The sequence below is a fragment of the Camarhynchus parvulus genome, unplaced genomic scaffold, assembly GCF_901933205.1.
Source record: "Camarhynchus parvulus unplaced genomic scaffold, STF_HiC, whole genome shotgun sequence".
NCBI lineage: Eukaryota > Metazoa > Chordata > Aves > Passeriformes > Thraupidae > Camarhynchus > Camarhynchus parvulus.
The window spans coordinates 6,502-18,029 of NW_022147946.1; the positions used below are offsets into that span (position 1 = coordinate 6,502).

Consider the following 11,528-nt stretch of genomic DNA (forward strand, 5'->3'; position numbering starts at 1 on the left):
TTTCCCCCAAATTTGGGAATTTCCCCCCCCCAAATTTGGTGGTTTTTTTCCCATTTTTCCCCCAAAATTTGGTGATTTCCCCCTCGAATTTTGGGAATAAAATTTGGGGGGTTTTTTTTCCCATTTTTCCCCCAAAATTTGGTGATTTTTCCCCAAAATTTTGGGATTTTTCCCCCGAAATTTGGGAATTTTTTCCCCCGTTTTCCTCCAAAATTTGGGATTTTTTCCCCCAAAATTTGGGGTTTTTTTTTCCCATTTTCCCCAAAATTTAGTTATTTTGCCCCCAAAATTTGGGAATTTGTTTCCCCCTTTTTCCCCCAAATTTGGGATTTTTCCCCCTTTTCCCCCAAATTTTTCATAATTTTTCCCCCCAAAATTTTGGTTCTTTTCCCCCTTCCCCACATTTTGTGGCTTTTTTTTTTCTCTCCCCGCAAATTTCGTGGTTTTTTTCCCAAATTTTGGGATTTTTTCGCTCCTCACCCAACAAATTTCAGTTCCCCCCCGAAATTTTTGTTCCTTTCCCCTCCCCCCCTCCCCAAATTTCGGTTTTTTCCCCTTTTCGCTGGTGCTGGGACCCCCTCCCCAATTTGGTTTCTTTTTTTTTGCCAATGATTTTGTACGGGGTGAAAATAAAAACCAATGTTTTTGGGGCGGTTTGTGTCGTTTTCTTTATTTCTTTGTGCTTTTTTTGGGGTTGTTTTGGTCCAGATTTCACTCAGGGACCCCCCAAATTTCCCCCAACCGTTCCCAGGAGTTGATTTTCAGTTTTTCTGCCCAAATTCTCGAATTATTCCCCCTCCGAATCCTTCCTGGAGAGGGGATAAAAAAACGAGATTTAAAAAAATTTTATTCCCCAAAAAAATTATTTTTTCGAAATTTCGAATAACCGGGATTGAATTGGGAAAAGTCTGGAAAAAAATAGAGCGGGATGAGCCTGGGAAAAGGCGAAAAAAAGAGTTAAAAAAGGGAAATTCCTGAAAAATGAAGAAATTCCAGGGAATTCCCAGGAATTGCCTCACGCGGCAATGGCGGCGCCCAGGCCGGGACGAACCCCGGGAATTTTTTTGCTTTTTTCCGCTTTTTTCCGTTCGCTTCGCCACTTTTTGGTAAAAACCAGAGGATTTGAGGCAAAAGCCAAAAGGAGAACCCCAAAATCCCCCCGAAAAACCCCAAAAATTCCTCAAAAAACCCCAAAATTTCCCAAATTCGCCCTTATCCAACATGGCGGCGCTCTCCGCCGTACGATGACATCGTCTCTGCGCCGCTTGCGTCATCATGAAAGCGCCAGCTCAAACATGGCGGCGCCCGTTTCCGTACGGAAGTGTCACGCGGGGAAAATGGCGGCGCTAACGGCCGTACGTGACGTCATCAGGAGGCGCCGCGCGACGATGCTGGAGACGCTGGGGGAGCGCGGGCTGCTGCTCGTGAGGGGTGAGCGCGGTTTTGGGGGGATTTTGGGGCTTTTTGGGGAATTTTTGGGGTTTTTTTGGGGTTTTGGGGGCTCTGATTTTGGGGGGGTGAGGGAGGTGCGGGATGGGGGGGTCTGGAGGGGATTGGGGGGGTTTGGGGGGATTTTGAGGGGATTTTTTGGGGGATTTTGAGGGGGATTTTTGGGGGGATTTTGGGGTGGTCTGAGGGGAAATCGAGGGGGGTCTGCGGAGAATATTTTTGAGGGATTTTTGGGGGAATTTTTTAGGATTTTTTGGGGGGATTTTTGGGGACTTTGAGGGGGAATTTTTGGGGGGGATTTTAGGGGGTTTGGGATTTTTGGGGGGGAAATTTTGGGGGATTTTTTTGGGAATTTTGAGGGGATTTTTGGGGGATTTTGGGGTGGTCTGAGGGGAAATCGGGGGGAGTGGGGGGGAAATTTTGGGGAATTTTGCTGTCTTTTTTACGATTTTTTGAGGGGATTTTTTTTTGGGGATTTTGGCAGTTTGGGAATTTTGGGGGGGATTTTGGGAATTTGGGGGTCACCCTGGGGGTCTCCCCATCCCCTCCCCTCAGACAGCGCCGACTCCGAGGGGCGGAGCCTCCTGAGGGCGATCGCCAGCGAGGCCGTGGCCAGGTGAGATTTTGGGCAATTTTGGGGATTTTTGGGGAGATTTGGTGGAATTTTTGGGGATTTGGGGGTCTCTGAGGGGATTTTGAGAGGATATTTTGAGATTTTGGGGAATTTGGGGAATTTTTAGAGGATTTGGGGGGAATTTTCAGGGATTTTGGGGTCTCTGAGGGGATTTTGAGGGGATATCTTGAGTTTTGGGGGGATTTGGGGGAATTTTTGGGGAGATTTGGGGGAATTTTCAGGAATTTTCGGGTCTCTGAGGAGATTTTGAGGGAATATTTTGATATTTTAGGGGAATTTGGGGATTTTGGGGAGATTTGGGGGAATTTTGGGGTCTCTGAAAGGATTTTGAGGGGATATTTTGAGATTTTGGGGAAATTTTTTGGGAGATTTGGTGGAATTTTGGGGGATTTTGGGGTCTCTGAGGGGATTTTGAGGGAATTTGGGGATTTTGGGGGATTTTAGGGAATCTTTGGAGATTTTAGGGGGATTTTGAGGATTTTGCTGAATTTTCAGGGACTTTGGTGGGTTTTTTAAATTTTTTAGGATTTCTAGGGTGTTTTGGGGTGATTTTTGGGTAGTTTTGAAGGATTTTGGGGGTGCTTTTTGGGGTTTTTAGGAGTTTGGGGGGGGTTGGGGGTTTTGGGGGTATTTTTTGGGGGTTTTTGGGGGCATGTTTGGGGATTTTGGGGTGGTTTGGGGGGTTGGGGGTTTTTTGGGGTGGGTTTTTGGGGTTTTTTAGGGGAGGTTTGGGGGAAGTTTTGGGGTTTTTTGCGTGGTTTTTGGGGGTGGTTTTGGGGGATTTTGGGGTTGCTTTTGGGGGGTTTTTAGGGTGGTTTTTGGGGTAGTTTTTGGGGGTATTTTTGGGGATTATGGGGGGATTTTGGAGAGGTTTTAGGGGAGTTTTTGGAGTGGGTTTTGGAGTGGGTTTTTGGGGATATTGGGGGGATTTTGGGGTGGTTTTGGGGGTTTTTTGGGGTGGTTTTTGGGGTTTTTGGGGGTCCCGAAGGGCTCAGAGCCCCCCAAACCCCCCCAGGGCCGAGCAGGTGCTCGTGGTGCTGCTGGAGGTGCCTCGGGAGCAGTTCCAGGAGGGGCTGAGCCCCCACGTCAGGGAGCGGTGAGTGGGGCAAAAAAACACCCCAAAAACCCCAAAAAAACCCAAAATCACCCCCCAAACCCCCCCAAAAACCCCAAAACAACCCCCAAAACCACCCCAAAAACCCCAAAACCACCCTGATAAACCCAGGAAACTCCCCAAACCCCCAAAAACTTTTCAAATCCCCCCCAAAAATCCCCAAGAACCCCCAAATTCCCCAAAATCCCAAAATTCTCCCCAAACACTCCCAAATCCCCCCAAAACCTCCCCAAAACTCCTGAAACCCCCCTAAAATCCCCCCAAAATTCCCCAAATCTCCCCTAAATTTCCCCCAAAACTCCCCCAAACCCCCTAAATTTCCCCCAAATCCCCTCAATTTCCCCCAAAATTGCCCCAAATTTCCCCCAAAATCCTCCAAATTTCCCCCAAACTCCCCAAATTTCCCCCAAAATCCCCCAAAACCCCCGAAATTCCCCCAAACCCACCCAAATTTCCCCCCAAATCCCCCAAATTTCCCTGCAATCCCCCAAATTTTCACCAAAACCCCCTAAATTCCCCCCAAAATTGCCCCAAATTTGCCCCCAAATCCCCCAAATTTCCCTGCAATCCCCCAAATTTCCCCTCAAACCCCCTAAATTCCCCCCCAAATCCCCCCTCAAACCTCCCAAAATCCCCAAATTTCCCCCCAAATTTCCCCCCAAATCCCCCAAAACCCCCTAAATTCCCCCCCAAATCCCTCCTCAAACCTCCCGAAATCCCCCCAAACTCCCCCAAATTTCCCCCAAATCTCCCCAAACTCCCCCAAACCCCCCAAATTTCCCCCCAAACTCCCCCAAACTCCCCCAAATCTGCCCAAACTCCCCCAAACTCCCCAAATTTCCCCCAAATCTCCCCTCAAACCCCCCCAAACTCCCCCCAAAACCCCCCAAATCTCCCCAAACCCCCCCAAACTCCCCAAATTTCCCCCCAAACCCCCCAACCCCCTAAATTTCCCCCCCAAATCCCCCCTCAAACCTCCCAAAATCCCCCAAATTTCCCCCCCAAACTCCCCCCAAATTTCCCCCAAATCTCCCCCAAACTCCCCCCAAACTTCCCCCCCAAATCTCCCCCAAACCCCCCAAATCCCCCAAATTTCCCCAAGTCTCCCCAAACTCCCCCCCAAACCCCCCAAAATTTCCCCCCCCAAACTCCCCCGGATTTCCCCAAATCTCCCCAACCCCCCTCAAACCCCCAAATCTCCCCAAACTCCCCCGGAAACTCCCCCAAATTTCCCCCCAAATCTCCCCAAGCTCCCACCCCCCCAATTTCCCCCAAATCTCCCCAAACTCCCCCAAAACCCCCCCAAATCTCCCCAAACTCCCCCAAACTCCCCCAAGTTTCTCCCCAGGTTTCCCCAAACTCCCCAAACTCCCCCCAAATCTCCCCCCAACTCCCTAAACTCCCCCGGGTTTTCCCCCAAATCCCCCAAACCCCCCAAATTTCCCCCAAATCTCCCCAAACTCCCCCCAAACCCCCCCAAATTTCCCCAAATCCCCCCAAACCCCCCCAAATTTCCCCCCAAATCTCCCCCAAACTCCCCAAATCTCCCCAAATCTCCCCAAATCCCCCCCAAACTCCCCAAACTCCCCCCAAATCTCCCCCAAACCCCCCAAAACCCCCCCCAAATCTCCCCAAGACTCCCCTCAAACTCCCCCAATCCCCCCAAGTCTCCCCAAACTCCCCAAACCCCCCCAAATTTCCCCAAGGCTCCCCCCAAATTTCCCCCCAAACCCCCAACCCCTTCGATTTCCCCCCCCAAATCCCCCCTCAAACCTCCCCAAAATCCCCCAAATTTCCCCCAAGCTCCCCCCAAAACCCCCAGGTTTCCCCAAATTTCCCCCCAATCTCCCCAAACTCCCCCAAGTTTCCCCCCAAATTTCCCCAAATCTCCCAAACTCCCCCGGTTTCCCCAAATTTCCCCAAATCTCCCCAAACTCCCCAAACCCCCCCCAAATCTCCCCAAACTCCCCAAAACCCCCCGGGTTTCCCCCAAATCTCCCCAAACTCCCCCAAACTCCCCCAAATTTCCCCCAAATCTCCCAAACTCCCCCAAATTTCCCCCCAAATCTCCCCCAAACCCCCCCCAAACCCCCCAAATTTCCCCCCAAATCCCCCCAAATTTCCCCCAAAACTCCCCAAACTCCCCCAATTTTCCCCCAAATCCCCCCAAACCCCCAAATTTCCCCCAAATCCCCCCAAACTCCCCCAAAACCCCCCAAATTTCCCCCAAATTTCCCCCAAATCTCCCCAAACTCCCCCAAAACCCCCCAAATTTCCCCCAAATCCCCCCAAACCCCCCCAAATTTCCCCCAAAACCCCCCAAATCTCCCCAACCCCCCATCCCCCCCAGGCTGCGGTTCCTGGAGCTGTTCCGGGACCCCCTGGGCTGGCTGGGCCGGGACCCCCCGGGCCCGGGGGGGCTCCTGGGGGGGCTGCGGGGGGGGCGGGGCCGCGGCCCCTCCCCCACGCTGCTGCTGCTGGACTCGCTGAGCTGGGCGCTGCTGCGGGAGCCCCTCCCCCACCTGGGCCCCGCCCTGCTGGGGGGAGGGGCGGGACCCCCGGAAGGTGAGCGGGGGGAGGGGCTGGGGGGGGGGAGGGGATTTGGGGGGGAAATTTGGGGGAAATTTTGGGGATTTTTGGGGGGATTTTGGAGAGGTTTGGGGGGGTTTTGGGGGACAATTTGGGGATTTTGGGGGCGGGTTTTGGGGGAAAATTTGGAGGGTTTGGGGGGAAATTGGGGGGCTTTTGGAGAGATTTGGGGGTTTTGGTGGAAATTTTGGGGAATTTTTGGGGTGGGGTTTGGGGGATTATGGGGGGTTTTGGGCGGAAATTTGGAGAGTTTTGGGGGGAAATTTGGAGGGTTTTGGAGAGATTTGGGGGGGGAATTTGGGGGAAATTTTGGGGGAAAATTTGGGGACTTTGGGAGGGATTTTGGGGGGAAATTTTGGGGGATTTTTGGGGTGGATCTGGGGGGATTTGGGGCTCCTGGGGTCTCAGCCCCTCCCCCACCTGGGCCCCGCCCTGCTGGGGGGAGGGGCAGGACCCCCGGAAGGTGAGCGGGGGAGGGGCTGGGGGGAAATTTTGGGGAAAATTTTGGGGATTTTGGGGGAGATTTGGGGGAAATTTTTGGGGGCTTTTGGAGAGATTTGGGGGGGTTTTGGGGGCAAATTTTGGGGATTTTTGGGGCATTTGGGGGGAAATTTTGGGGATTTTGGGGGGAAATTTGGAGGGCTTTTGGAGAGATATTTGGGGGGGATTTTGGGGGAAATTTTGGGGATTTTGGGGGGGTTTGGGGGGAAATTTTGGAGGGGTTTTGGATAGATTTGGGGAGGAAATTTTGGGGGAAATTTTGGGGATTTTTGGGGCATTTGGAAAATTTGGGGGATTTTGAGAGATTTGGGGGGGTTTTGGGGACAATTTGGGGATTTTGGAGGGATTTGGGGGGGGAAAATTTGGAATTTTGGGGGGGGGGGGTTTGGGGGGGGGGCATTTTGGAGAGATTTGGGGGGGTTTTGGGGGGATTTTGGGGAATTTTTTTGGGGTTGGGGGTTTTGGGGATTGTGGGGGTTTTGGGGGGAAATTTGGGGGGGATTTTTGGGGAATTTGGGGGAATTTGGGGAATTTTGGGGTTTTGGGGTGGGTTTGGGGGATTTTTGGGGGAAATTTGGGGGATTTGGGGGGGATATTTGGGGGAATTTTGGGGGGGGGGAAATTTTGGGGGGGGGAGATTTGGGGGGAAATTTGGGGGTTTTTGGAAATTTTGGGGCTTTTTGGGGAAATTTTGGGGGGATTTTGGAGAGATTTGGGGGGAATTTGGGGGACAATTTGGGGATTTTGGGGGGAGGGGTTTGTGGGATTTTTAGGGGGCTTGGTGGGGATTTGGGGGATTTGGGGAGGTGGGTTTGGGGGGAGATTTGGGGGATTTGGGGGAGGGGGGGTGGAAATTGGGGGGGGGGGCGAGGGGATTTGGGGGAAATTTTGGGGACTTTTTGGGGTGGATTTGGGGGATTTTGGGGGAATTTGGGGCTCCTGGGGGTCTCAGCCCCTCCCCCACCTGGGCCGGGCCCTGGGGGCGCTGCTGGGGGGAGGGGGACCCCGAAAAGGTGAGGGGGGGGAGGGGATTTGGGGGAAATTTTGGGGGGAAATTTTGGGGGAGTTCGGGAGAGATTTGCAGGGATTTGGTGGAAATTTTGGGGAATTTTTGGGGGTGGATTCGGGGGGGGATTTCAGGAGGTTTTAGGGGGGGCTTGGGGGATTTTTGGGGGGAGATTTGGGCTGTTTCGGGGGATTTTGGGGCAGTTTGGGGGATTTTTGGGGGGAGATTCAGACGATTTGAGGGATTTTTTGGGGGGAGATTTGGGCTGTTTCGGGGGATTTTGGGGCAGTTTGGGGGATTTTTGGGGGGAGATTCAGACGATTTGACGGGATTTTTGGGGGGAGATTTGGGCTGTTTCGGGGGATTTTGGGGGCGGTTTGAGGGATTTTTGGGGCGAGATTCGCTAAGATTTTTACGCGGTATTTTGAGGGAATCGCGCTTTCGAGAATTTCGAGCGCTTCTAACCAAATTTTGGGGTTCCTGGGGGGGTCCCCAGAGCCCCCTCCCCGCATTGTGGCGCTGCTGCACCAGGAGCTGCACCCCCCCCCGGTGCTGGCCGCTCTCGGGGGGCTCGCCCGGGCCCAGCTCGTCCTGGGGGGGCCCCCCGAGACCCCCGGGGCCCCCCGGAGGCTGCGGCTGCTGCGGGACCCCCGGAAAGGGGGGGGAGCCCTCCAGGTAGGGGGGGAGTGCAGGAATTTGGGGGATTTTGGGGGTCCTGGGGGGGATTTGGGGGCAATTTGGGGGATTTTGGACAAATTTGGGGGATTTTGGGGGTCCTGGGGGATTTGGGGGGCAATTTGGGGGGATTTTGGACAAATTTGGGGGTCCTCGGTGGATTTTGGGGGTTTTGGGGGGTTGGGGGGGCACAGGGGATTTGGGGGAAGTTTGGGCAATTTTGGGGGCAATTTGGGGGATTTTGGACAATTTTGGGGGGTTCTGGGGGATTTTGGACAAATTTGGGGGGATTTTGGGGGGTCCTGGGGGGGATTTGGGGGATTGTGGGGATTTTGGACAAATTTGGGGGGATTTTGGGGGGTCCTGGGGGGAATTTGGGGGCAATTTGGGGGATTTTGGACAAATTTGGGGGGATTTTGGGGGGTCCTGGGGGGAATTGGGGGGCAATTTGGGGGATTTTGGACAAATTTGGGGGTCCTCGGTGGATTTTGGGGGGTTTTGGGGGGTCTGGGGGGGCACAGGGGGATTTGGGGAAGTTTGGGCAATTTTGGGGGCAATTTGGGGATTTTGGACAATTTTGGGGGTTCTGGGGGGATTTTGGACAAATTTGGGGGGATTTTGGGGGGTCCTGGGGGGGATTTGGGGGATTGTGGGGGATTTTGGACAAATTTGGGGGATTTTGGGGGGTCCTGGGGGGGGGAATTTGGGGGGCAATTTGGGGGATTTTGGACAAATTTGGGGGATTTTGGGGGTCCTGGGGGATTTTTGGGGGGGGTCGTGGGGGAATTTGGGGGCAATTTGGGGGATTTTGGACAAATTTGGGGGGGTCCTGGGAGGATTTTGGGGGCGTCCTGGGGGGGATTTGGGGGGGTCTGGGGGGACACAGGGGGATTTGGGGGAAGTTTGGGCAATTTGGGGGCAATTTTGGGGGTTTGGGGGATTTTGGACAAATTTGGGGGATTTTGGGGGTCCTGGGTTGGGGCAATTTGGGGGATTTTGGGGGGTTCGTGGGGATTTTGGGGGGATTTTGGGGGTCCTGGGGGGATTTTGGGGGCAATTTGGGATTTTTGGGGATTTTGGTTTGGGGGATTTGGGGGGTTTGGGGGCTCTTGGGGGGTTTTGGGGAGAATTTGGGGGATTTTGGACAAATCTTGGGGAATTTTGGGGGGGAGTCTGGGGGGTCAATTTGGGGGTTCGGGGGGTTTGGGGGAATTTTGGGCGATTTTGGGGGCAATTTGGGGGATTTTGGACAAATTTGGGGGGATTTTGGGGGGTTCTGGAGGAGTTTTGGGGAGAATTTGGAGGATTTTGGACAAATCTGGGGGGTCCTGGGGGGAAATTGGGGGGTCTGGGGGCAGGGGAATTTGGGGGAATTTTGGGGGCAATTTGGGGGATTTTGGACAAGTTGGGGGGAATTTTGGGCGATTTTGGGGGGTCCTGGAGGGCTTTGGGGAGATTTTGGACAAATTTGGGGGAATTTTGGGCAATTTCAGGGGGTTCTGGGGGGATTTTGGGGTTAATTTTGGGTGGGTTTGTGGTGAAATTGTTGTGGCTTTTTGTTGATTTTTTGGGTTGATTTGGGGAAATTTTGGGTGGATTTTTGGTGAACTTTGGGTTAGATTTGGGGTGAATTTTGGGGTTAGTTTGTGATTACTTTGAGCTGATTTTGGGATGAATTTGGGGTGAATTTTGGGGTGAATTTGTGGCGATTTTGAGCTGATTTTGGGGTAATTTGGGGTGAATTTTGGGGTGAATTTTGGGGTGAATTTTGTGTTATTTCACGCTCTCCCCTCCCCCCAGGAGACCCTCACCCTCCTCCCCGACGGCTCCTTGGGGGGGCCCCCCCAGCCCGACCCCCCCCCGGCCCTTGGGGACCCCTCCCCAAATTGGGGAGACCCCAAAAAGCCCCAAAAAGCCCCAAATTCGGGAGGGACCCCCCTGACCTTTGGGGCTGTCGGGGGCCGAGCAGGGGGCGAGGGCGGCGCTGACCCCCGTACCTGCCCAGGTGAGTCTGGGGGCCCCAAAATCCCCTCAAACCGCCCCAAAAATCCACCAAAATACCCTGAAATTCCTCCCAAAATCCCCTCAAATCGCCCCAAAAATAAACCCAAAAATTCCTCCCAAAATCCCCTCAAACCGCCCCAAAAATCCACAAAATACCCTGAAATTCCTCCCAAAAATCCATCAAAAACCCTGAAATTCCTCCCAAAATTGCCCAAAAATTCCTCCCAAAAATCCACAAAAAAACACCCTGAAATTCCTCCCAAAATCTCCCTCAAATTTCCCCAAAATCCCTAAAATTTTCCTCCAATATTTCCCCCCCAAAATTTTCCCCCCAATTTTTCCAAAACTACCAAAATTTTCCCCCAAAATTCTCCCCCGAATTTCCCCCCAGAATCCCCAAATTTCCCCCCAAAATTCCCCCAAAATGCCTAAAAATTTTCCCAAATTTCCCCCAAAACTGCCAAAATTCCCCAAATTTCCCCGAATTTCCCCCAAATTCCCAAACTTTTCCCCCAATTTTCCCCCCAAGTTTCTCTCAAAATTCCCCAAACTTTTCCCCCTAAATTCCCCCAATTGTTCCCAAATTTTCCCCAAAACTCCCAACATTTTCCCCCAAAATTCTCCCCCAAATTTCCCCCCAGAATCCCCAACTTTCCCCCCAAAACTCCCCAAATTTTCCCCCAAATTTCCCCAAAATGCCTAAAATTTTCCCAAATTTCCCCCAAAACTGCCCAAATTCCCCAAAATTCCCCAAATTTTCCCCCAAATTCCCCAACTTTTCCCCCAAGTTTCCCCCAAAATCTCCCAATTTTCCCCCCAAATTTCTGTCAAAACTCCCCAAACTTTTCCCCCTAAATTCCCCCAAAATTCCCCAAATTTTCCCCAATTTTCCCCCAAAATATCCCAAATTTTTCCCCAGTTTTCCCAAAATCGCCCGTTTTTCCCCCAAACCCCGCAGGGCCGAGCCCGAGGCGCCCCCCGAGGACCCCGAGGATCCCGACGAGGACCTGGAGCTGTGACCCCCCCGGGAACCCCAAATTTGGGGGAAAATCCCCAAAAACGGAGCCCAATAAAGGAGCTGCCCCTCCCCCACCCTGCCCTGCTGCTTTCGGGGCAAAATCCCAAAAGTTTGGGAAAAAATCCCCAATTTAGGGGCGAAAATCCTGAGTTTTGGAGGTGAAAAATCTCAATGTTAGAGGAAAAAAAAAATCCCAATTTTAGGGTGGAAAATCCCAAATTTGGGGGGGAAAAAATTTCCCAATTTTGAGGGAAAATTCCCAAATTTTAGGGAAAAAAAATCCCAATTTTAGGGTGGAAAATCCCAATTTTTTTGGGGAAAAAAATCCCAATTTTAGGGAAAATCCCCAAATTTTGGGGTTGAAACAAATCCCAATTTTAGAGGTGAAAATCCCATTTTTTTAGGGTGGAAAATCCCAAATTTTTGGGGAGAAAAATCCGAATTTTAGGGGTGAAAATCCCAGATTTTGGGGGGGAATGTTGGAATTTTAGGGGGAAAAAATCCAAATTTTTGGGGGGTAAAAATCCCAATTTTAGGG

At 52.2% G+C, this 11,528-nt stretch overlaps 1 protein-coding gene across 1 annotated transcript; it reads left to right on the forward strand.

The window, feature by feature from the left end:
• The first annotated feature begins 1,382 nt into the window (after positions 1–1,382).
• On the forward strand, positions 1,383–11,132 carry ELP5 (elongator acetyltransferase complex subunit 5). Its single transcript, XM_030969656.1, has 7 exons — positions 1,383–1,431; positions 2,005–2,065; positions 3,099–3,179; positions 5,548–5,762; positions 7,790–7,968; positions 9,769–9,973; positions 10,931–11,132. The coding sequence occupies exons 1-7, from the start codon at positions 1,389–1,391 to the stop codon at positions 11,122–11,124; spliced, it is 978 nt and encodes a 325-aa protein (XP_030825516.1). The 5' UTR covers positions 1,383–1,388; the 3' UTR covers positions 11,125–11,132.
• Positions 11,133–11,528: the final 396 nt, after the last annotated feature.